General features: G+C 48.1%; 1 protein-coding gene across 1 annotated transcript in view; it reads left to right on the plus strand.

Annotated features, from left to right (window-relative positions):
• LOC147702089 (peroxisomal acyl-coenzyme A oxidase 1-like) overlaps positions 1-25,088 on the plus strand; it is a 213,787-nt gene that overhangs the window by 115,103 nt on the left and 73,596 nt on the right. The window contains exons 5-9 of the mRNA XM_086930718.1: positions 3,268-3,387; positions 15,076-15,191; positions 15,457-15,626; positions 21,298-21,460; positions 24,526-24,716. Coding sequence (XP_086786844.1) covers positions 3,268-3,387; positions 15,076-15,191; positions 15,457-15,626; positions 21,298-21,460; positions 24,526-24,716 — 760 coding nt within the window. The remainder of the gene's footprint in view (positions 1-3,267; positions 3,388-15,075; positions 15,192-15,456; positions 15,627-21,297; positions 21,461-24,525; positions 24,717-25,088) is intronic.

The raw sequence follows: 25,088 nt of genomic DNA on the forward strand, positions 1-25,088 counted from the left end.
GGGAGAGGGAACTTATTCACGATAATATTCTGGTTGAGGGACCTAAGGTCCACACAAAAACAAAGTTTGCCATCCTTTTTTTTTGAGTGACCATAACAGGAGAAAGCCACTCCGAGACCTCAACAAGCTATATTATATCTTGCTCCTGTATATCATCTAACATTTCTTTCTCCTCATTACGAATGGCAATAGGAATTCTCCTAAGAGCATGTCTCACAGGAGAAGCATCTTTGTTTAAGTTTTATCTCATGCATATAACCCTCTAATTTGCCTAAGTTTGTCCGAAACACATCACTGTACTTATCCAGAATGGCATTAATGTTGGGAAAATCATCAACAACAAGAACACTTTCTATAGATCTTGGATCTAGGATGATGTGCAGATCATATTGTTGTATCCAGCCTAGGATAGCTGGACCCTCATCAGAAATGTAGACTTTCCCAGAGGAGCATCTGCCCTTGAACTCAAATGAAGCATCCATAACGCCTTTGATGTTGATAATCTGGCCTCCATATCCCTTTGGAGTGATGTCACTTTTATAGAGTGATAAATTGGTCCAGTATTCATTAAATAAACGAAAAGGAATAATCGAAAACATAGATCCAGAATCAACCAAGAGCGTTATAGCAACTCCATTCACTACAAAGACAGCTTTTGGTCTTTGAAGACCAACACAGAGACAATTCTCTAGGTCATAACATTCTTCTATGCATAAAGACATTTCATTAGATATTGTGTCATCATCAACATATGCAACCTTATTGAGTGAAGGAAATCTACAGGCCTTGCTAATATGATCTCTTTTGCCACATTTCATACAGGTTTTATCTCTAGCAAAACAACCTGCAAAGTCCGCTGCATGAGACATGCTTCCACAGCGAAAGCAACCCACAAATTTACTTTTCCCAAAAGGAACAACATTCTTAGTTTTCTGATTAAAATTTGAAAATTTGGGCTTAGCATCAGTAGAAACAAAGTTTTAGGCTTATTATCCGTAGAAACAAAGTTTTTATCCACTCTGTTCACAACATTAATAGAGTCATCCTTCTTCAATTCCAAACTGTGCATCTCTTCCATGCACTTATCGGACTCCTCCACGACTTTGGCAATAGCAATAGCTTCCATTAAGCTTGGATTTCTAGCCGACCAAAGTTTTTTTTGCATCCTCTTATTTTTACATTGAACGATCAACTGATCTCTGATCATTTGATCAGTCATGGGACCAAAATCACATTTCAACGAGAGTTACCTTAAACGAGTGACCATTTGATCCACATATTCCTTGTCTTTTTACGGCATAGTGTAAAATTTGTGTCTTTGCATGACAATATTGACTTTTTTGCCAAAATATTTTTCAAGTCTCATTTTTGCTTCAACATATGGATTATCAACAGGTTCACCATCCGCACCAAGTAGTTCCGGTAGAAATTTAAAAGCATGTTGGCCTCCTTTACCAAGAGAGTTTAATAAAATTGCTTTTTTGCGTGTCAAAGAAAATCTAAGACCATCGATGGCTTCCAGATAATTTTCAAAAATACCTATCCATTCTTCCCATTCAATGGTAGGTGTATCACCATCAATCAGAAATGGAGGAGGCGGTGCAATAGTAGAATTAGCTGTTGGAGCCATTTTAATTTAAAATATCAAGTAATGTATGTGGAATTAATCTGAGGCAGGAAAATGTTCAATAAGAATGTTAAAATGGCAGAGTTGGCACAGCAAGAATAAAATTCATTAAAAAAAATGTTATTTAATAAAAAATAAATAAAAGTCAATCCATACTATAGATGCGTGTTTCTTTGATAATGTATATATATTTGTCCATAAACTGGTGTTAAAGTAAAGACACAAAGCTGGTGGCACTGGTAACGTTAAACACAATACATCCATGTAAAACGTTACGTGGTTGGCAAAACTTGGTTGGCAAAGAGAACAAAATGGCCGCTGTGCGTGAAAGCGTGATGACGCGATGCAGAGACGTGTGCAACGCTGCTTGCGCGTAGAGATGTCTCGCTGCTAGGTGTCTCGTGGTCAGCACGTGAAACAAGAGGATTTTGAATGGCACGTGCAACCAACGTCTTGCGCTATGAGAAAATAATGCCAAAAGCGCCAAAAATAAATAAGCGGAGGTTACCTGTGACAAAAGTGAGTGGGTAGTTACTCACGAAGACGTAGGAGAAATGTTCATAATGGATTTTGGGATCGCTGAAGTAATCCAAACACCGGAACAAGTGATGATAGGGTCCGAGAAAAACATGGTGGTAGAATAGGATTGTCAAACCAGGATCGTCGCCAAATATTGTAAGCAAGCAGCTCCAGGCGTCGAGGTAAGGTGAGATTAATCAGGTTATTTATCGATAGAGAGAAGTACAGGTCTTCCTGCCTCAGCAACCGCCTCTGTCGGAATGGTAAGAATCTGGACTCAGGCTGATGTAATACGTGACTCCAGATTCTACACTCTCTCAAACGAGGCAGAAGTAAAGGCAACTATAACAGTATGTAGCCTAAAATCCAGGTTCAAAGCAGTGTATTCATCCTGTTTAGTTAGCTGGGTTTGTGCTGTGGCCCATAGAGGTTCTGGATTGGGGCAGGTAATAGTGAATAGTGAATTCAGTGAATAGTCTCCTTGGCAGGCCTTTATCCATAGTCCACTTTACACTGTCTGTTCTTCCAGTAGGAATGATGATGTAAGAAAAGTGTGGGCTGGTTTTTATAGTGGGGAGGGATCAAGTGTAGTGGGGAAGCTGGAGGAGCGCACTACAGATCTGGACAGTTGATGTTGGAGTGCTCTGTGATTGAGATGAAAGGAACTTTTGGTGAGCGAAAGACGTGATAACGAAAACTTTACAAAGGGAGCTGAAGCCCTGCGAAAAAGTGGGGTTGAAAACCATCGCTATGAGGTTAAACATTAAGCAGTAATCTGAGTCAGAGGAGTAACGTAAAAAAAAATTGGATCATAAGAAGAGAGGAAGTACAGTCTAGAGGTAAGAAACTGGAGCAGAAGAAGTAACTTATTAAAGGTTTGGAGTGACATAGTCAAAGTGATTTACAGATGAGATAAAAGTACAACAGCAGGACGCTTTGTTGGAGTTATAAGATAAAAATTCCTAGTACTAAGGTATTGGCGACACACCAAGTTTGGAATAGTGAGTTGGTATCCTGAGTGTCCACATGAAGGAGGATGGTAAAGAAGATGGTACCACCTTATACTTCTGTATGCATTGTTAACTGTAACCCTTCTCTCTATTCTCCATATTGCTTTGTAGTTGGAAAGACCTCAAACCACGCAATTGTTCTGGCACAGCTGTACACCCAAGGACAGTGCAAGGGCCTTCATCCTTTCATTGTGCCCATACGCCACATGGACACTCATCAACCACTTTCAGGTGAGATTATATCCCCGCAATAGGGGGTGGGGGAAGAGAGAGCGCATAGGTTGGCGGCTGCACAAATATATAATGTCTGCATGGAAAAGCCAAGGCCTGGGCTCCCAGGCCTTGGCTTGTGGTGCAAACAGACATTTTCTGAGAACACTTGGGATGCGACAAAATAACCTCAGATTCAGGTCAGGTTTCAGGCTTCCATTCTTAATCCAGTTACTAATTGTGGCATTGGGCATTTCACCTGCCCCTCATCTCATTTGGCTTGTAGGTCAGTGTCTTTTTAACAAATCACAATGGACTTATTTGTCTGAAACCATGGAGTACCACAGGGGTCGGTGTTATCCCCCCATGCCTTTCCATTTATATAGGGTCTTAGCGGCCCATTTGGGCTAGTTCTAGGGATTATTGCAATTCTTATATGCTGATGGTACTCAGATCCATTTTACAGTTGATTGTGAGCGTTAAAGCTGAAAATCTGTGCAATTCTCCGACAAGAGTTCAGCTGTGGATAATCCAAACCAACTTAAACTAAACCAAATGAAAACACAAATTCTAGCTCCCTTTCATCTGTTAACTTGTAACGTTGTTATTTTAGTCACCATTGTTAAATTAAATCCTGTACCAGTCCGATATGTGAGAAACGTTGGTGTACACTTTTACATGGATATTAACCTAGACGATCAAATTAAGCATGTAGTGAGCGGCTGTTTTCTTCAACTGAAGATTCTGAAACTGACCATCTGTTGGAACTGGGGTCAATAGCTCCCCGAGGGTAGCATGGCACGAGCGGGTAGGCATCCGAAAGCTTACGTGTAAAGCGACCATACAGCACACGCATCCACTGAGACAGTAAAATGGGCACGCAATGAGTGACACCACTCCAGTTAGTTTGTATAAAAATTAGATAACTTTTATATAGAGCAGAGTCAGGGTAATCAAAAATTACTTTATCAATTACTTATTAGTTTTCCTTCAGGATACATATGTTTCAACACTTTGTAATAAATACTCAGAGGAATAAATATTAAATATCAGATAAATATTGAATATTAGATAATATTAAGTATAGATAACCACAGGCCTGACCTTAGCCTTGCTTCCTGTCAGCACCTGTAAGGGATACATTACAAAGGCAACCAAATGACATGGCATCTTATTAGTTCTGTAGGCATTTTACCCACTTCTCACCAAACAAGGGTGAGCGTTCCACAGCAGTAAAACATGTTAATAAATAACGGTAGGCTTCCCATAAATGTGGCACTAAATGGGAGAAAACATTTCATTAAGATTAAACATCCCCTTGTGCAGGATTAACCATCTCCTAAATCAGGAATAACTATATCAAGAATCACTCCCAGTAGGAATAAGCATTCCCTAGATTGAGGCTACCCATTTCATTAGGCATTCAATAACAAGGCACCCAGCAGGGGTGAGCATAACATTAGGCAAGTAAACTCTCTAGAGATCAGGCAACATTTCATTAGGCTAGAATAAACAGTCCCTTTAGCCAGAATGAGCAGGCATTACTCTCATGAAGAGGGATTCAACATTTCAGTAACCAGAGTAAGCCTATATATAACCTTGTGCCTCAGGACCAGCAAAGCGATGACCCGTTTCAGCATTCCTCAGCACTAAATAGGAGCCTATACATCTCCTTAAGGCTAAAACCTTCAGTTAGCAGAAGTGAAACATTCCATTACTCCTCATTAAACATCCCCTGGAGCAGCTAAAAGCATTTGGGGAACGCTGCATTAGGCAGGAACATCTAACACTTTCCTATGCAGGAGTAAACCATTTTTGGGGGGAAATCAGGCAACCGCCAATTAGGTCAATATAAACATTTCATTTAGCAATACTGCAAAACATTTCCTAGTAAGTAATAAACCAACAGTTCCCTACGGAGGAATAACCATTTCATTAGGTACCGGGAACAAGGCACCAGGTAAGTTCACACATTTGCCTCCAATCTGGGTAATTGTTTTCATTTAGGCAGTATTCGCCAGTGCACTACAGTCATAGAAGCATTTCATTTAGGCAGTATTCACCAGTGCACTTCAATCATAGAAGCATTTCATTTAGGCAGTATTCACCAGTGCACTACAATCATAGAAGCATTTCATTTAGGCACTATTCTCCAGTGCACTACCAACCTGAGCAATTCCGTGAGCTATCTAAACTCATGCACCCGTGTTAGACGGACCGGGAGGGTCGGCCGAGGATAAGGGGAGAGGTCTCCGGGGAGAGCCGTCTCCGACGATCGTACAGACAAGTAACTTCCCCCCCACAGACGGACACCACACAAGGGTAAAGTTCAACGATACTTTATAGGCAATTCTTTAAGTACGATGAATGGTACAAGGAGGTCTGGACTCAGGGGTCCCCTCGGTTCTGGTCTCTGGTTTGGGAAAAGGGTAGCGGGACAGTCTTGTTACCAAAAGATGGGAATAGCTCTCAATCCTCGAGCTCGGCGTTCTAGATGATCGGGCCGCGGCGGAGCCAGGCAGGTCCCGAGATGGACGAAGGAAGCGACGGTCCGCGGCGGAGCCAGCAGGTCCCGATGAAGATGGTAGTTACGAACGGTCCGCGGCCACGCCAGCAGGTCCCGACGACGATGAAGGTTTACGAAGGTTACGAAGGTTGCGGCAGCGCCAGCAGGCAGGACGATGATGCGCAAGGCAGAGCTACGGCAGCGCCAGTAGTCCGTCAAGGATGAGTTCTTCTCTGCGTCTCTCGACTCCAGGATACAACTGCCTTCCTGCTCTGGAGCTGCCCCAGTTATAGGGCTGGTGCCCTTTGATGTCCGGACCCTCGCACTTGGAGGTCGGGAGGTCCGGGATGAGGGAGTCCAGACACCTAGCAGGGGGGTGGAGCCAGCGCCCGGGGAGGCGATGGGCGAGCGGCACCTGGCGGGGGAGAGCCATCGACGCCTCTTTCTCCCATTGACTTGCCAAGTAGCCCGCTCACCTCCTGGGTGGATGGTGGTGCCGGGATGTCTGAGGCCTGGCTAGGCCCAGGGTTGAGGTCGATCGGGGGCCAGGCGGCCTCGTGGTGGAGTGTCCAAGATGGCGCCCAGGCTGGGCGCGCGGGCCAGTAGTGGGTCGGGCCCACGAGGTCGATATGTTCAGGGGCCGGGGTCCCGGAGGGGACGGAAGACGAGCAGTGGTGGTGTGTGGCACTTGTGTGACCGGGCTCGGGCCTGGTCGGGCCGGGGGGGAGCGGCCCTTCATGTGGCCTGTCCAACATGCGTCCCCCCCAGCTGAAGGCTGGGAGAGTCACCCATCCTCTTGGGGACTCTCCTCGTCGAGGCGGAAAAACCGGGACAGGCCATCCGCGTTGGCGTGATCTGGCCCAGGCCGGTGCTCCACAGTGAAGTCCATCCCTGGTAGGGAGATGGACCAACGTAGTAGTTTCGGGTTTTCCCCCCGCATCTGCATCAGCCACTGCAGGGGTCGATGGTCGGTCTGCACCCGAAAGTGCGTGCCAAAGAGGTAGGGCCGGAGCTTTTTGAGGGCCCATACCACAGCGAAGGCCTCCCTCTCTATGGTGCTCCAGCGTTGTTCTCGGGGTAGGAGTCGCCTGCTGATGAAGGCCACTGGCTGATCAAGGCCTTCGGTGTTCACTTGAGACAGGACTGCCCCAATGCCATGGTCGGAGGCATCCGTCTGGACGACGAACTCCCGGCTGTAGTCGGGGGCCTGGAGCACAGGGGCGGAGCACATGGCGGCCTTCAATTGTTCGAAGGCTGTTTGACAATCCGGGGTCCAGTTGACTTTCTTGGGTTGATTTTTGGACGTGAGTTCTGTGAGGGGCCCCACTATGGTACCATAGTCTTTCACGAACCTTCGGTAATAGCCCGTGAGGCCCAGGAAGGCGCGTACCTCGGTCTGGGTGATGGGGGGCTGCCAGGACTGGATGGCGGCAATCTTGAGCTGCAGAGGGGCCACCAGACCGCTTCCCACCTGGTGTCCGAGGTAGGTTACGGACCCCTGACCAATTTGGCATTTACTGGCCTTAATCGTGAGGCCAGCCCGCTGGAGGGCCTGTAGCACCGCTTGGAGGTGGTGGAGGTGCTCGGGCCAATGGTGGCTGTATACAGCGATGTCGTCTAGGTAGGCGGCGCTGAATCCTTCGAGCCCTGCCAGGACCTGGTTGACGAGCCGCTGAAATGTTGCTGGAGCATTCTTCATGCCAAAGGGCATGACCTTGAAATGGTAATGGCCATCAGGGGTGGAAAAGGCAGAACGTTCTTGGGCCCGGGGTGTGAGGCCGATCTGCCAGTAGCCCGCCGTCAGGTCGAAAATACTGAGGTAGCGGGCAGCTCCCATGCGGTCGATTAGTTCGTCTGCCCGGGGGATGGGATGTGCGTCTGTTCGGGTGACCGCATTCAAGCCCCGGTAGTCGACGCAGAACCGGAGTTCTGGTGTGGTGCCGGGAGCGGCTGCTTTGGGGACCAGGACTACAGGGCTGGCCCAGGGGCTGTCTGAGGGCTCGATGACCCCGAGCGTGAGTATTCTGGTCACTTCTTCCTGGATGCAGGCCCGTACCCGATCTGGCACGCGGTAGGCCCGGTGGCGGATAGGGGGGTTGTCCCCCGTGTCCACGTCGTGCACACACCAGGAAGTGACACCTGGGGTGAGGGAAAACAGGCTGGCGAACTGCAACAGAAGGTCTCGACACTCCTGGCGTTGCTCCCGGGTGAGGGCCTCCGAGAGTCGGACCCCATCCACGGAGCCGTCTTTCTCCCGAGTCCGTAGGAGGTCAGGGAGGGGCTCGGAGTCTTCTTCGGCCCCATTGTCTGTGGCCATCAGGAGGCTGAGTTCTGAACGCACAAAGTGGGGTTTCAGTCTATTAGCGTGGAGGACCCGGAGGGGGTTCCGGGCAGATTCCATGTTGATGAGATAGGTGGCAGGGCCCTTGCGCTCGACTACTTTGAAGGGCCCCGTCCATTTGTCTTGCAGGGCGTAGGGTTCGGTGGGGGACATCACCCATACCTGTTGCCCAGGTTCAAATTCGATGGAGGAGGCATTCCGGTCATACCACTTTTTCATGTCCTCTTGACTGGCCTCTAGGTTGGTTTTTGCCAGCTCTCGGAACCGCCGGGTCTGGTTGCGGAGGGTTAGGAGGTATCGGAAAACATCTGGGGGGTTCTTTAGAGGGGGCATCTCCCAGCCTTCCTTGACTAGGCTGAGTGGCCCCCGTACTGGATGTCCATACAGCAGTTCGAACGGGCTGAAGCCGAGGGACTTCTGGGGGACCTCCCGATAGGCGAAGAGGAGGCACGGCAGCAGCACATCCCACTGGCGACGGAGGGGCTCTTCCAACCCCCCAATCATCCCTTTGAGCGTGCGGTTGAACCGCTCAACGAGTCCGTTTCCTTGAGGGTGATAGGGGGTCGTGAATCGGTAGGTAACCCCACATTGTTGCCAGAGGGACTTCATATGTTTGGAAATAAAGTTTGTGCCTCTGTCGCTGACGACTTCTCGGGGGAAGCCCACACGGGAGAAGATTCCCATCAGAGCCCGGCCGACTACCGGGGCTGTCACAGTCCGCAGGGGAACAGCCTCGGGGTAGCGGGTGGCGTGGTCCACTAGCACCAGGATGAACCGATGGCCTTGTTTTGTACGCGGGTCCAGGGGCCCCACAATGTCTATTCCGACCCTCTCGAACGGGGTGGTGACCCCGGGAAAAGGTTGCAGGGGGGCTTTTAGTTTGCGGCCGCTCTTTCCACTGGCTTGGCACGTGGGGCAAGATCGGCAATGCTGGTGTACATCGTCCCTCATTTTGGGCCAGAAGAAGTGGGTCACCAGGCGGCTGTAGGTTTTATCTTGACCCAGGTGTCCAGCCAGGGGGACATCGTGGGCCAGGTTTAGCAGAAAGCCTCTAAAACGGAGGGGCACCACTAGCACTCGGCTGGCCCCCAACTCCGCGATTCTTTGTTCACTGTATAGCAGATCATTGTCCCAGTAGATCCAATGTTTTCCGGAGGTATCCCCTGCGCTTTGGGCGAGGGCTTGTTGGCGGAGTCCCTCGAGAGAGGGACAGGTCTTCTGTTCTTGGCGAAACTGTTCTTGCGTGGGCCCCCCCTCTTGAGGCCACTGGTCGAGGTTAGCGAGGTCTGGAGGTTGAGCTGGTTCTGGGGGGACGTCGCGGTCGGTGGTTTCGGCTGGTGCGACCGGAGGCGGAGGTGCCGGCCATTCGGGTTCCTCGGGTCGGGGTTTGGCACGGGCGGCCATGGACCGGGTGGTGACGCAGGCCCAGTCCGGGATGCCTAACATCCCCAGGTGTTCTCGTCGTTCTACGGCTGCCCACGGAGAGCTTTCAAGGTCATTCCCCAGGAGGCAGTCTACGGGGGCATCGTCTCGGACCGTTACTTTCAACATGCCGGAGACCCCTCCCCATTCGAAAGGGACGCAGGCCATCCGACACAGACTCTCTGAGTTATCGGCTGAACGGACAGGGCAGAGAATGTTTGGTAGGAACTGTTCTGGGGCCACCAGGTGACAGCGGACGGCTGTCACACTGGCCCCGGTGTCACGGAGGGCTTCGGCCCGGCGTCCATTGATGCTCACCCATTGGCTGTACTTCCGGGTGTTAGCGGGTAGGGGGACCCGCGGGACCATGTCTTTACCCCCTAAGCAGGCTAGAGCCATGGCGGCTGGCTCCCATTCTTGATGCTCTTGCTCATATTCTTCTTGTTCCTCTGAGATCTGTTCCTCCCCCAGAGCAGCAGCGGCTACTTGGCGGGGTCTTGGGCTCTGATACTGGGGGCAGTTTGGGTCGTTTGCATAGTGGCCTACTCGTTGGCATCGATGGCACGTAACATTGGCTCGATATCCCGGTCGCGCCGGGGTGCTGCCCCGGTTGGCCGGGGGGGTGGTGCTGCTAGCGGGGGCGACCGGAGCGTTGTCTCTTCCACGTCCTTGGCCTCCTCCTCCTCCTCGGGGACGGTGCTGACCGTTGTTGTTCCGGCTCTGTTCATAGGACCCATTCCGGCCCACTCTGGTGATTTCCCACCGGTCAGCTTCGGCTGCGAGCTGCCGGGGATCGGTCAATTTGCTATCGAGGAGGTGCTGGCGGAGCTCAATGAAGCAATTGTTCGATAGATGCTCCCATACCATGAGGTTGAAGAGTTGTTCGTAAGTTGTGACCTTGCTTCCTTTGATCCAGCCCTCGAAGGCTCGGCTAAAATAGTTTACATAGTCCACCCAAGTTGTACCCGGGATGCGGGTGCAGTCTCGGAACCTCTGACGGTACATCTCGGGTGTGAGGCCATAGCGGGTGAGGAGTGCAGCTTTCATATGGTCATAGGAGGTCATCTGGTGGTCCGGGAGCTGTAGCAGGGCGTCGCGGCCCTCGTTGAGGAATCTCCCCCATAGACCGGCTCCCCAGTCGCTTCTATCGATCCGGTGGGCGGTCATAGCGATTTCGTAGGCCTTAAACCATTGCTGGATGTCGTCCTCTCGGAAGTACTCTCGAACGACATCCTTGGGGATGTGTACCTTTTTCTCTGTTGCCCCTGGGGTGTGGGGTTGCTCGGGCACCCCTACTTCTTTATTCTGCTTGCGTAGGTCGATCTCCGCTAATTTTTGCTCGTGTTCATATGCCAATTTCTTCTCCTCGAGCTCCCTTTGTCTCTGTTTTTCCTCTCTTTCTTCTCGGAGACGCAGGTGCTCTAAGTTTATTTTTTGTTCGGCCAACTTAAGTTCAACATCCATTTTGAGCCGGGCCATTTCCAGCTCGTGTAGTCGGGTTTTTTCTCGTTCCTGGATCTCGTCTTGCGAGAGGCCCGTTCTTCGCTCTTCAGGGGCTGTGGTTTGTTTTTCTATTGCTGCGATGTTTTGATCGGGGGTTCCGGCAGCCCCGGTTTCTGCCCAAGACTCTAGGGCATGCTTGAAATCGTCCTTGGTACTTAGACCGGTGGTAGCGATACCTAGTTCGATGCAGAATTGTTTTAATTCACGATGGCTGTACTCGTCCAATTTCTCCATCTGAAATTTCTCGGTGGATCCGCTTTCTTTGTTTGACATCGTGATTTCGTCGTGGGGTGAGCTACTCTCTGTACGATAATGCGGTGATTCGGATCCCGCCGCTGGCCACCAATGTTAGACGGACCGGGAGGGTCGGCCGAGGATAAGGGGAGAGGTCTCCGGGGAGAGCCGTCTCCGACGATCGTACAGACAAGTAACTTCCCCCCCACAGACGGACACCACACAAGGGTAAAGTTCAACGATACTTTATAGGCAATTCTTTAAGTACGATGAATGGTACAAGGAGGTCTGGACTCAGGGGTCCCCTCGGTTCTGGTCTCTGGTTTGGGAAAAGGGTAGCGGGACAGTCTTGTTACCAAAAGATGGGAATAGCTCTCAATCCTCGAGCTCGGCGTTCTAGATGATCGGGCCGCGGCGGAGCCAGGCAGGTCCCGAGATGGACGAAGGAAGCGACGGTCCGCGGCGGAGCCAGCAGGTCCCGATGAAGATGGTAGTTACGAACGGTCCGCGGCCACGCCAGCAGGTCCCGACGACGATGAAGGTTTACGAAGGTTACGAAGGTTGCGGCAGCGCCAGCAGGCAGGACGATGATGCGCAAGGCAGAGCTACGGCAGCGCCAGTAGTCCGTCAAGGATGAGTTCTTCTCTGCGTCTCTCGACTCCAGGATACAACTGCCTTCCTGCTCTGGAGCTGCCCCAGTTATAGGGCTAGTGCCCTTTGATGTCCGGACCCTCGCACTTGGAGGTCGGGAGGTCCGGGATGAGGGAGTCCAGACACCTAGCAGGGGGGTGGAGCCAGCGCCCGGGGAGGCGATGGGCGAGCGGCACCTGGCGGGGGAGAGCCATCGACGCCTCTTTCTCCCATTGACTTGCCAAGTAGCCCGCTCACCTCCTGGGTGGATGGTGGTGCCGGGATGTCTGAGGCCTGGCTAGGCCCAGGGTTGAGGTCGATCGGGGGCCAGGCGGCCTTGTGGTGGAGTGTCCAAGATGGCGCCCAGGCTGGGCGCGCGGGCCAGTAGTGGGTCGGGCCCACGAGGTCGATATGTTCAGGGGCCGGGGCCCCCGAGGGGACGGAAGACGAGCAGTGGTGGTGTGTGGCACTTGTGTGACCGGGCTCGGGCCTGGTCGGGCCGAGGGGGGAGCAGCCCTTCATGTGGCCTGTCCAACAACCCGTATACGAGTGATTAACTTTACCCCCAGGCAGGGGTTAGCTCTTTCAGTGTGGCCCTCACAGTGTTTTAAGGGGCCCTGGCCCCAGTTCAGTCTCAAAGGGGCCCAATTTGGGCTCACGGGGCCTAGTCTTAGTTCTCCCGGGGGGAGGGGCGTTCTTCGGGCCTCCTTCTAGCACCCTGGAGGCCCCGCGTTCATGCAAAATTGCCGCCACCCTCCCCCAGGGGTTACCTGAAGGCTTCGGCCCCCTCGGCCCTTGAGGTGGTTTCGGCAGGGGGGGCTCTCGTTCCTCTCAGAGAGCCCTCGGTAGACTGGCAGGCCTCAGGAGGTGAGGGGTTGGACAGGGGAGGCCCGCGCTGCTCCCGTGCTCTTCTTGGGCCTCCCTCCAGCCCCGAGGCAGCTCCACTCACTTTGCGCGGGGGAAGGAGGGGCTCTCAGCGCTCACAGAGCCCTCCCCAGCACAAGGTCTCCTTGATCCCGGGCTCGCAATGGCGAGAGTGGCCCGGGAAACAGTCAGTCGGCGGCCGCGGTGCACAAGGGGGCGTGTCTAGGGACGCCTCGTCCCCCACCACAACACAGGGGAGGAAGGCCTCAGGACGCATCAGGCCCGCACGGCCTGAGAGGAATTACGGCGGCCCTCTCCTGGCAACGGGGGCCACCGCAACAAATCAAACAAGGGGCAGGAGGCTCAGGCGATCGCGGCGGCCCTCTCCTTGCACTGAGGGCCACCCCAGGGAAATTACCACACCTGACCGGGCAGCCTCAGCTGCATGGGCATCCGGGCTGCGGCGGTGAATTCAGCAGCGCGCTCGTTTCACACAGCGCTGTGGGGGCAGTTTCAGTCAGCTCAACCCAGGCTTCTAAATAGCGCTCCTGGCACTCACAGATCCTCAGATAACAGAGCTGGGCAATCAGGGATAGTTAAAGCAATAGCGCTTCTCAGGTACAGCGCTTCGCAGGGGCCCTTCCCATAAATAAGACAGTTCAGGCAGCACCAGCAGGACAGGTAGTCCAGGGTGCTAGCGCTAGGGAATAGGGCGTATAGCCAGCAGGCAGCTTAATTTAGTTGGAAGCAGGTCAGCAGATTAGACAGGACAGGCCACACGACAGTGGCAGACCAGCACAGGTGTCCCAGTTGGCGTCAGGGAGCTCAGGGGAGGTGACTCAGCACCAATACCTGGTTGATCCTTTAATAGTGTTGTGAGGAGAAAAGTTTCTTCTTGGCGCTTTACGTTTCTTGCGCCCTTGTAAATAGCAGATTCTTGGCTCCTTGATGGGGGGGTTTGAGTTGATGGCTGGTATCAAATTTCCTCAGCTGGACCCTTCAAGTGGCCCCTGGGTTACCCTCCCGCCGGGCCAGATCAGGGGGCAAGTTCAGGATCCCTCAACACTTGGAAGGCAGCACCTAAGCCCTGTCACTCCCAGTGTCATAGGTCCCTGTCTAGGCCCCACTGCCTAGAACTCCTGCGTAGGTTCCTCCCCAGGCCTGTGCTCCCTCAATCTGACAGGAAAGTTTCCCTCCCTTTCCTTATATAGTGCCAGTTGACAGTTGGCAGTGGCAGTTGGTGTCACCTCACCTGTTCCAGAAGGTTCCAGGAGGTTCTAGGAGGTTCCACCATTCTAACTATGGCTGGCTGGTATAGATACATTTTTTGAGGGTTCCAGCCAGCTCCTGGCTACTAGAATGTGCCCACAAAGACTGTTCTGCAGTAGCAGGGGTCAGTGGCAGCCATGTTAGGGGAAGAGGGCACCTGCACCTTAACATTAGTTTAACATTACGCAGGGCATCTCCACTACACAAGGCCTACACCCTTTTGTTACAATAGGGGGCACCCTAAATTAAAGGAATAAAGAGCGAAAATATTTTGGGAAAAGGGCCAAGTCCTACACCATCCATCTATTTTCTATACTACAAAAGAATCCAGATCGTGAATGCTTTTATTTCTGGCAGGTTGGACTACTGCAACACAGTCTACCTGGATCTTCCTGAGAAATCAATGAATACATTACAACTTACCCAAAATGCCACAGATATGCAAATGTATAATTAAAAAAAAAGATTTTTCAGTATCTCCAGCTCTGTCAAACGCCACTGGCTTGCAGTAAGCAATGGATAGCATTTAAGTTCCTCTCTCTGGTACGCAAATCACTTTATTGCCATAGCACAAACCCTATGTTCAAGAGAATCACTTTTTACAGAGCAAGGATTTGAAGATTTGAAAAGGTCTATGTACTTGCTATTTCTACATTTCATAAAACTATGTTGGTGTCAGAACGTGTTCAATGCATGCAGCAAAATTGAGGAATAGTATGCCAATCAAACAATGTGTGGAACAAGTTTTGTTCAATTTTAGTACATTTTTGAAGACTGACTCTTTCTACCTTTTAATGTGATTCTTGGCATAACATTCTTTAGTGAGGAACTTTTGTAGTAGAACTGGGCACCAAAGTACCTTCAGGTGAATGTTTACACTTAACAAATGATAAAATAATACTCCCTTGCAAAGGTCTGATTGATGGTAATTTTGATACAGGTGTGACTGTGGGGGACATCGGGCCTAAGTTTGGCTTTGAGGACAGTGATAATGGCTTTTTGAAACTGGACAACGTTCGCATCCCTCGGGAGAACATGCTAATGAAGTATGCCCAGGTAAGGAAAGCGTGTGCTGTCAAACACAGCATCAGGTATGTTTATAAGGCTTTTTACCCAAATGCTACTGTTGCCGCTAGTTCCCTTGGTGATGTTGCTGCAACAGTCCTCTTGTGGCATTGCTTTCATAGCCAGTCTGACTGCTTTCCTCCATTGGCCCACCACCCTATTGATGAGTCTGCCATCTTGTTGCTTATTAGTAGCTGCAAGATTTGCCAGTTACCATATTGGATCCTCTGGATAGATATTTGTTGCCTTTCTTCAGGTGGAGCCCAATGGAACATATGTAAAGCCGGTGAACGATAAATTGACGTACGGCACCATGGTGTTCATGCGCTCCATCACTGTCAGAGCGGCCGCCTACAGCCTGTCCAGAGCATGCACCATCGCAATCCGATACAGTGCTGTGAGACACCAGTCTGAGTTGAAGCCTGGGTAAGGAGGAAACTGTTTTTATGTAGTGTATTGCTCAACCACCCACTGCTTTTAGGTAAGACACAGCAGATAAAAGATACATTGAAAACCTCACCAACTCGTGAGGATTTGGTCTGAAAACAAGATATTCTGCATTTCTCTACCTGTGAATCTTTCATAGACTTGCTTGCTTTGAATCATTCTCTGCTATTATACTTGGAATGCCCTTAGTATTAAAACTCTCAGTACAATAATGTTTTTAGCTTATTCACCTCAGTATACGTGTCTGCACTATGGCCAAGTCATTTCCTGGAGTCCAGCATGGCTCAAATTTTCCACCTCCTGTAAAAGGAATACACATTTCAGGATCTTCAACAATTTATAAGTATTTGAGGATGGGAAGTGATACAGCATTTTACCTATCAGGCAAAGGGCATTTGTAGCCTTTCTCTACTCTTTAAGTAACTTCTAGCCATGGCTGAGCTTCCTGTCAAGGCTGAGAAGACATTCCCAAAGTCCTCTCAAAGTGTTCCTGAAAAATATCTAAGGAGATAACACATATTTAGATTGCATCTCAAGTATGAACCTAGGATTGCAAGAATAACCAATTCTTTTGAGCTAAAATATTGAAGGATAAGAGAGTAGATTTGGCTCGCTATGCCCTGATAGAGGCTGCTTCCTTTGGGGAACACTCTATCAGGTCTGTCAGAAATGATTTTACTACTTCTGCATCTTCTGCATCAAACAATGGCACAACCATGTCAGCCTGTTGATTACCATGACTAACCCATACTTCCTCTGTGAAAATCATTCCCTCTCCCACTGACTAAAAAATGGTCTTACTTATCAATGACAAAAAGATGCTAAAGTCTCTTGTACCTCTACAACATAGTCTATGCTCTTTGGCACCTGTCTCATCCTGTTGTCATCATCAACTGAAAAGCCTTGCCCATCACCCACCACTCGTGCATTGATGACTTCCCAATCATTTCTAACACCAACCAAATAATTATTTAGGACTCTTCTATTGATAACACACTCATGAAGCTAAGCACCCTTGACAATAATTAAGAAAACCTTGATAACCCAAAAATCAAAACAATACATGGCCTGGCCAAAACTTTGTGCCAGATTTATATCTTGGCGGCGAGGTAACTCCGTCACAACAAAGAAGGAGTTCCCTCCCCACCAAGACTATGGCCTGCCTGTTTTAAATGCAGGTGGATGATCGGGCCTTCTTCCAGTTGTATTTCCATCACCACTGTTATGTTACACTTAGTCTCAAAAGATTGCATAGCCCAACTGAAGGGAACCAGAATGTTAGACCACTGGGATGAGAGGCCTCAGTCTCAATATGTGGCTGAGCTCTCACATCTAGTGCCTTGAAGTATACTTGTTTCTGGAAGCAATACTGAGCTTACCGATAGTACCTTGGCAAAAGCAGCAAGTCATACATGGAACACATGAACAGCAAAACCAAAACATTACAGTTAAGAAATACTTATATTATTTCCAAACCAGAAGTAGTTAAAAGAAAACAGTTTATAGATTTGAAGGCTACAGATGTTAAGCTAATGGGATGTAGGTACCATATGGTGTTATAATACAAAAAGGCAATGAAAGGAAACGTTAATGTGCCCAATAAGTTTTTCTCCCAAAATGCTACATACTACAGAACTATCAGGATCTAATGGGTGGCAAACTCAGACTAGTATAGTATAACTACTCCCCAATCATTGTGTCATTGGATGGTTCACTTGCGTATCAACTCCTGTTGAAATTGCTCTTCAGGGTCTTCAGGGTGAAGGGAATCTTTTTTTTCTAACTATGAATTTTCTTTATGAACAATCATATAAAATACATCAGGGCCTTATCATTCCCATTGCGGCTTGGACAGATTAAATAGTCAGTATACCTAAAGGCCCCATAACTGTAATATACACTGAAGAAGTAAAAGAAACGAAAACAAATGGCACCCCATGAAGCAGGCGAGACAAATGAAAATGGAAACAGGGAAGCGGGAAAGGCTTTCATTGTGTTCCATAAGTCCGTCATATTTATGTCCCACTGGGTCGCCTTATCAATTTTGCAAATTCTGAACCTGGTGGTGACATCTTTCTACTTTCGTTAAAGTAATATCTGAAACTGCTCCCGTGTTTATTATTTGGACATTAACTTTCCATTGTGCCTGGTCCGATTCTGGCATGCAAAAGATCAGGCCGCTTGCTGAGGGGGGCTTATGTCTGGATTGGCTTGTCTCATGTGGTTCGGGGACCCCTATGTGAAGAAGGTGCTCTTTGATCCTCTCTGGTGTTTAAGTATTCTTGCAGGGGTGCCCAGATGTCTCTAGGGCGGGACTACGGTGGCATTAAATCCCAATAATGCGAAAGTTGGTCACTGCAGTAGACCCCATCCAGGAGCCAATCCCCCCCCCCCTCCCTTGGTGTACGTCGTCTGCCCCATTCCATAGCTACTCTGGGATTTGCCGGAAGCAGGAGCGTGGCCACCGATCTGCGCTTATCAGGCAGCACCTTTTTTATGTACCCTAGGAGGCCAAGCATCGGTGCACCCTCCAGACAAAACTCTACCATGGCCTGGATGACCGCAAACACCCAGACCAATACCTCGCAATCTCTGGGCAGGCCCATGCCAGGTGAAGGAAGTCCACCCAGGGGCACCACACCTGGGACAGTTCTCGGTGTCCGTTAGCACTAGTCAGTGTAGCTGCAGCGGGGTACGATAAAGGCGGTGTAAGAAGTGGAAGTGTATCAGCCTATGCCTGTAGTTTGGGGACAGTCCGTCTAATTTTCCTCAGCAGAAATCCCAGTGCGCCCCTGTGAATTCTGATCCTAGGTTTGTTTCTCAGCGGGACTTTGCGCGCAGCGCTGTCTTAGGTGAGTGCTGCTGCACTCAAGCGTACAGTTGAGTTATTCATTTCCAAGCTGAGGGTGTGGGGATCATCTGTTCTAGTATGGGCAGCATCTGGGTGGCGATGGAAACGCTGGGTTCCGCTCGTGGCACGTGGCTAACCTATGTCAGTCTAAACGTAGTTGTTTCAGTGTTCTGTTCCACTGCATCTTGCACTGTATTGCAGAGGGTAGGAGCTGTGCTCTTCCTACCAGTACCTGGGAAACTGTTGCTGTTTAGATATAGCGAAGCAGCTTTCATACAATTCGATTGTATATGTTTACTTGCAGTGTACTGCTTTGGGTGTTGCTTTTCTGGTGGTAGAAATATGGACATACGGTGCCATGATCTAAAGAAATAATTAATGTCCTGTTGAGTTTGTGTCTTTTCCCCTGCAGAATACCATTGATTATAACAAACACAAGGCTGTAAGATGGAATCTTTAGCTACTAACACCATAGAGGACCTAAATAAAGTACCCATTGTAAGGTCATCAGATAGGTCCTGATTAAAGACCACCGAAGGCTGAGTTCACTAGACAGGCAAAAATTGTTGACCAGTCAGGAGTAATAGTGTCAACATCCTCATGCTTAGGATTTGCGTTTAATCCTGTGCAGCGTAGTTTTTTTTGTATTACTTGAATAAGCGTACACACTGACAGTCTTTAACCTGACACAATATTAATGCATTCCGTTCTAGACTCTAGTTATCCCATTATGTGCATAACAACTTAAAACAACAAAAAGATCTCCAAAAGATCACATGGAGCCTGAGGAGCACCAGGATTGGTTCTCATGATAGAGCAACCCTGATCATGAAACATGCCACCATCAGTGAGGGAGGATTCGCTTCCATTTGTACATTAACGGTTTCTGTCACTCCTAAGAGAACGTCCAATCTCAGTTGATACAAAGTCTTCATTCAAGTCACAGTGATGGAGAGTAGTTATATCATACTAGCGTGAGTAGAACACTCATCAGAGTCTGAGAGTTCCGTAGCGTACCATATGACCCTAAGAAACAAAATATGACTTTAAGAAAAAAAACTAATTGCAACACTTTTTGCAACAAAGACACTATCTGGTATTAAGTATTTAAACACACCAAAGCACTTACTGTGATCCTCAAAAAGGGCTAACAAGGGGTAGCAGTGCATTTGAGGCATTGAAGCCAAGAAATGGTTTCAAAATAGAGTCTTTTTGAGGGAGTGTTGCCCTTTAAAATCACGGTTTTGCTTGCAACAGGCTTCCTGTTTCTGAAAGTGGTCAATCAATAAAGGTCCAGGTCGCGGATGCTCCACAAGTTCCAAAACATCCAGGGAATGTTCCTTGGAGATCAGACGACAAGCGTTCAAATAAGAAACGCGCTTCTCCCCACTGGTCCTGCTGTTTTTCTTCTCTTTTCCTATGATCTTCCATACATTTCTGCCTCAGTGAAGATGTTCCAAACAGCATTCATGCTTCTCTGGTCGGGTCCTAGTTCCCTTCACCCTTAGGGCCAGAGCAGCCTTGCAGTTCATGGGATTCAGAATGAAGTAGGATACGCCTCGCCTAAGGCCTACATTGTGCAGATGGGGATTCCTCCGGCATACATCTGTCCGTCTTCAATCTTCTCCTGTACTGGTCTGCACCATGCCTTTTGAAGTGTTGCAGTTGGGTTTATGTTGTAAACCCAGCTGCGCTTGGCAAATATTCAAAAGCAAATCAAGTTGGCTATCCTGTGCATTCTCATCCTTTCCATTTTTCAACGATGGCAGAATTCCTCCTTCAGTTGAGCACTTTTTTGCAAAAAGTGTCCCAGGCTGTATGTGCTAGAAACAAATAAAAATGACAGGCTTGAGTTACACTGAGCTCTCTGTTCAAGAGCCTCCCAGTGCCAGTCCACTCCCACCATGGAATATCAAAGACAATATCCCACCCTTGTAGGCCACACCTGCTCCAGTCCCCTGTGGTGAAAGTCTCCACATTGTGTATAACACCACCTTCCTTTATAAAAGGCAGGGTTGCTTGGCCCCGCCCCCCAGCAGATGACAGGGTCAATTGATCTTAACACTCCAGTGTGTGGCTTTCTGGTATTAAAAAAGAGAATAGTTTGTTTGCTTAATAATGTACAGACATTTCACCAGAGGCATGACGATTACAGCAACACTCTTTCTAGGAATACCTCAGTTGGACATGTAATGAAAATTAAATGTAATATGGCAGAATGCCAGATGGATCAAAAGATATGAATCTGTGCACAATCCAATGCTGGAGATTACCTGTGACTACAGTTCGCAATTGTTGGTATTTTCTATATTGACAATCGACCCTCTCTCCTCCCATGTGAAGCTACATGTTTACTTTCCTTCTACACCACTACTGTTAAATTCACAGGTACATGGGCCTCATTCGCTGCAATGCAGAACCAAACTCTAAGGTGGACAAGCTAATTCTATTGTGTAGAACATTTTACCAGGGATTTCTCTGACAATGAAAACTAATGGAAAGCATGTGAATCTATTAAGGGTACCAAATATGTAAAACTGAAATTGCTCACTTAGGGCCTGATAGGATATGTTGTTGATCATATTACAAATGCATTTTATCTACTGCCACTTATAATACAGCACACAGGATAATATTTGTCGCGTTTGTGATGGAGTAACTCCTCTGCTGAACTCTAGTTCAAACCCTTATTCTTAAATCCTGCATCCTGGGGTCCTCTTTGCTTACAAGGCAATCACAAAATCTGAGCTACATTGTTCATCACAATTCCTATTTTTCTCCTTTTCTTTTGACCCACAGGGAGCCTGAGCCCCAGATCCTGGACTATCAGACCCAGCAGTACAAGCTCTTTCCTTTGCTGGCCACTGCATATGCCTTCTGGTTTGTGTGGGACTACATGAAACATACATATCACCGCATCACAGGAGACATCAACCAAGGGGACCTCAATGAACTACCAGAGGTATTGGTGTGATACAGGGAAGGCTCACAGATGTGTAGTGTGGGGAGGTTGATGGTGCACTGGGTGATGCCTGAGTTTAGACCGCAAGAGCTGGAGAGAGCTGTCGGGGAGATATCTGGAAGCTGCTTCAGGTACTTTTGATCTGATAGTAGAGAAATATGGAAAGTAGAATTGTGCAAAACAACTCATTGAGCTGCCCCAGGTAACTTTTCAGTGGCCTGCGGAATCAGCAGAGGGGTGGTGCCTTAATGAGTTCCGAAAGTAATTTGAAAGATCTGGGAGGAGAGATGTATGTAGATCACTAATCGGCCTAAGGCAACCTTGCTAAGGTGATAAAAAGAGTGTAAGGTGGGAGGCACCACTGCAAGGTAATGCCATGATGGTTAGCAGGAGAGGCTGTGGTTTAGAGCTGATAGACGGGGTGCCTCAACAAGCTATATGAGGTAAATGGTAATGATGGAAGGAAGACGCTAGCCAGTATTGTGTTGGGGTGGATTATTCCCTAATAGGTCATGGTAAACCCATCATAGTGGGAAGGAGAGGGTGTGAAGAAGGGGTCTGGGCTAGGGGAGGGAGGCTATAACTTGTGATTGCAAAAGGGAGTGGCAGGGTATGGTTGAGGCAGCAGCAAGTTCCAGTTAATGTTTTTTTTGGTTTTTGTTTTTACATATTTTTTATTGAAGATTGCCATCACATCGTAGTGCAGAAGATATTAGTCATTACATTCACATTCTAACATTACATATTACGTAATAAGCAATATTATCAGCGTATCCTCGAGTGGTAATTTAAGGTGTGAACCATACAATAGCCTGTTTATAACACACAATATTAATCACACCTTCACACTACTTTTTGAGTGCTGTTCGGTATGATCTCTATTCGTTTAATTCTGTAACTATATATCTCGAGCAGATGAGCAATTTTCGGAAATCACATTTCCACTAGTTACATGTTGTGATATAGAAAAATTAATGTAAACTCAATTACATACCCACCCACCTCCCACGCCAGTAGACTCAGCAAAAATTCAACCAGTTAGGCATTCCAACCCAATGTATCAAAGACTCAAACGTTCAACAGTGTATACCTTGGCATCATCCTTCATTATATTATAAGGCTGTACTGTAGCTCAAATTATTTATCTCAGCTGCCAAGAAAAAACACGCAATAGGGGAAAGGGGAGGAAGAGGGGACACATACAAATTCTGTCAATACGCTGGTATGTCTATAGCAATAAATTCTTCCAATAACATATTCCATTCCATGGAGATGGGTTTCTTGCAAAGCCCCTTTGTTCCTCCTTTTTAATTTCAGCACTCTCCGCCCTTCCCCACCTCACATCTCAGCGTGCCAATCCTGCAGTGATGGCGGCCTGCCAGCTTTCCATTTCATGGTAATGTTACATTTCGCTAATATAAATGCAAGGTTACTGAATTTGGTGATTGGGCTACCTTTCTTTCCTTGGACCTAGTCCTAACAGGCAGTATTCCATCCGGTCGTTATTTCGCACAACATATCTGTTAATATCTCACAAACTGTTACCCAGTAGTGTCGTAATCGGAGGCAACTCCACACCATATGTAGGAAACCCGCTGCTGGTGATTGACAGCGCGTGCACCCTTCCAATGCGTCCTGGAATATAATACTCAGTTTACGTGGGGTCAGGTAGGCCCTATGTAGTAGCATGAGTTGTATAACCTTACATTTCGGGTTTCTCGATACCTTTCTAGGGTATTCTAGTATTACGCTCCATTCTTTGTCACTGAGTGCTCAGCCCACATCAATATCCCATTTGTTAAGAAGGGGTTGTAGTGGTATCGCTGCCAGTGTGCGGATCCCTTTGTATAGCCATTTCATTAAATGTTGCCCATTTCCCATCAAAAATTGCATAGTAAGTAGTGCGTGTGTTGCCGGTTCTATCCTCCCTAGGGCCCAAGTGGTACGTATGTAGCAAGAGATTCTGGTGTGTAGAAGAAACCGCGTGTTGGACACTCCGTGTTCTTGAACAAATACATTGTGAAGGTTCCAGGTAATGGTTTGGTGTGTCCTTTAATTTTCTATAAAGAGCAAAAAAGTTGGAATCTGGCCACTGGTTATGGTGTTTAAAAGTAACTAATCAACTTCATATGCCAACAAATAAAAACATTCCCTTAAACTGAGATTAAAATCTTCACTCTTTCATCCCAATAAATAGGTGCATAGCTACAACTGTTGACTCCAATAAGTTCTCAGCCAGTTGCCTATTAACTTTAATAAGGATTATAAACTTGCAAACGCATCATTATCCTCAAGGCAAAACACCTAGGAATTGCTTGCTGTTGACAAAGTAGTGTATTTCAAAGGTAAGCTCTAGCCATCCTTAATGGTTTATGGTGTAGGCTGACCGGAAACAGTTACAGGGTATGTCGGTCTGAGTCAGCAGCCCGATTGTAACAGTCTGTGCTGGGGAATTAGGTGTAAGGCTTGAAGTGGTGGGTCCTGCACTGCTGATCTGAGAGTCTTGTGAGCAAAGTTGAAGATATCCATGTTAATGCATCGAGGGAATCGTCTCATCAAGCAGTGGGAAGTGGCATGGGGAAGGGTAGGGGATTATATGCTATCTAGCATTCGATCTTTGTGGTTAGGTGTTGGTGTGCTATTTAGAAGAGGCATTTTTAGATCTGTAGGTATGGAATGATGAGGGCAAATTTCGCGGACATTTTGGAAAGTCGATATCCCTTTAAAAACATAAATAAACCATTGTGTGTTTTAATTCGAGAGCCACAGAAGTGCCATGTTAAGTTTAGTGTAACCTCACACTCTTAACACTGTTCAGAGACTGCCCATTTCATTCGACAAGTGGTTGGATGCTGCCGCACCTAGTTAGTTCTCAGTGCCTGGAGCTTGATGAGAAGACTAGATGTTGCTGGGGACATAACTGACTCAGGGTAGAGATGTGCTATTCATCATGGCCTGGAAAAGGCTAGACAGTGCTAGGGTTAACCACAGGTGCACATTTTACCTAAAAGAAAGAATTTAGGTAGGTTTTTGACATTTCACTCTTTCTCTCCTTGTACCGTTAGCTCCATGCACTGTCTGCTGGTCTGAAAGCTTTCACTAGCTGGATTGCCAGTGCTGGGATCGAAGAGTGCAGGATGGCATGTGGTGGGCACGGCTATTCCCGCTGTAGTGGGCTGCCTGATATCTATGCAAACTTCACCCCAGCGTGCACCTACGAAGGCGAGAACACGGTTATGATGCTTCAGATAGCCAGGTAACAAACAGCATCCATGTGTTCCAATGCTTCAGCATATTTTTTCTCACTAAACTTTTGTTTTTCCTGGTCTGACATTTCGATGCAAACAGTGACTGTTCATTTGAATCTTCCTTGGGAGGAGGAGTATTATCTGTTTCTCACCCCCAGGGATTATGCACTAGGTTGCATTGCTTCAGTCAAACAGCCTTGGCTTTTTGACTTTGCCATTAAGTGTATGTGACAAAATCCCTCTTTGCTATGAATGACAATACCCCAATTCCTATGTAGGACAAGCTGCCCAGACTCCACCACATTGAGCCTTCCAAGTTCCAAATGAAATTAAGGTTTTCCCTATGAATTGAAAAGCACCAGTTAACTCTCTTGCTTTGG

The sequence above is a fragment of the Lissotriton vulgaris genome, chromosome 7 (assembly GCF_964263255.1).
Source record: "Lissotriton vulgaris chromosome 7, aLisVul1.2, whole genome shotgun sequence".
Lineage (NCBI taxonomy): Eukaryota > Metazoa > Chordata > Amphibia > Caudata > Salamandridae > Lissotriton > Lissotriton vulgaris.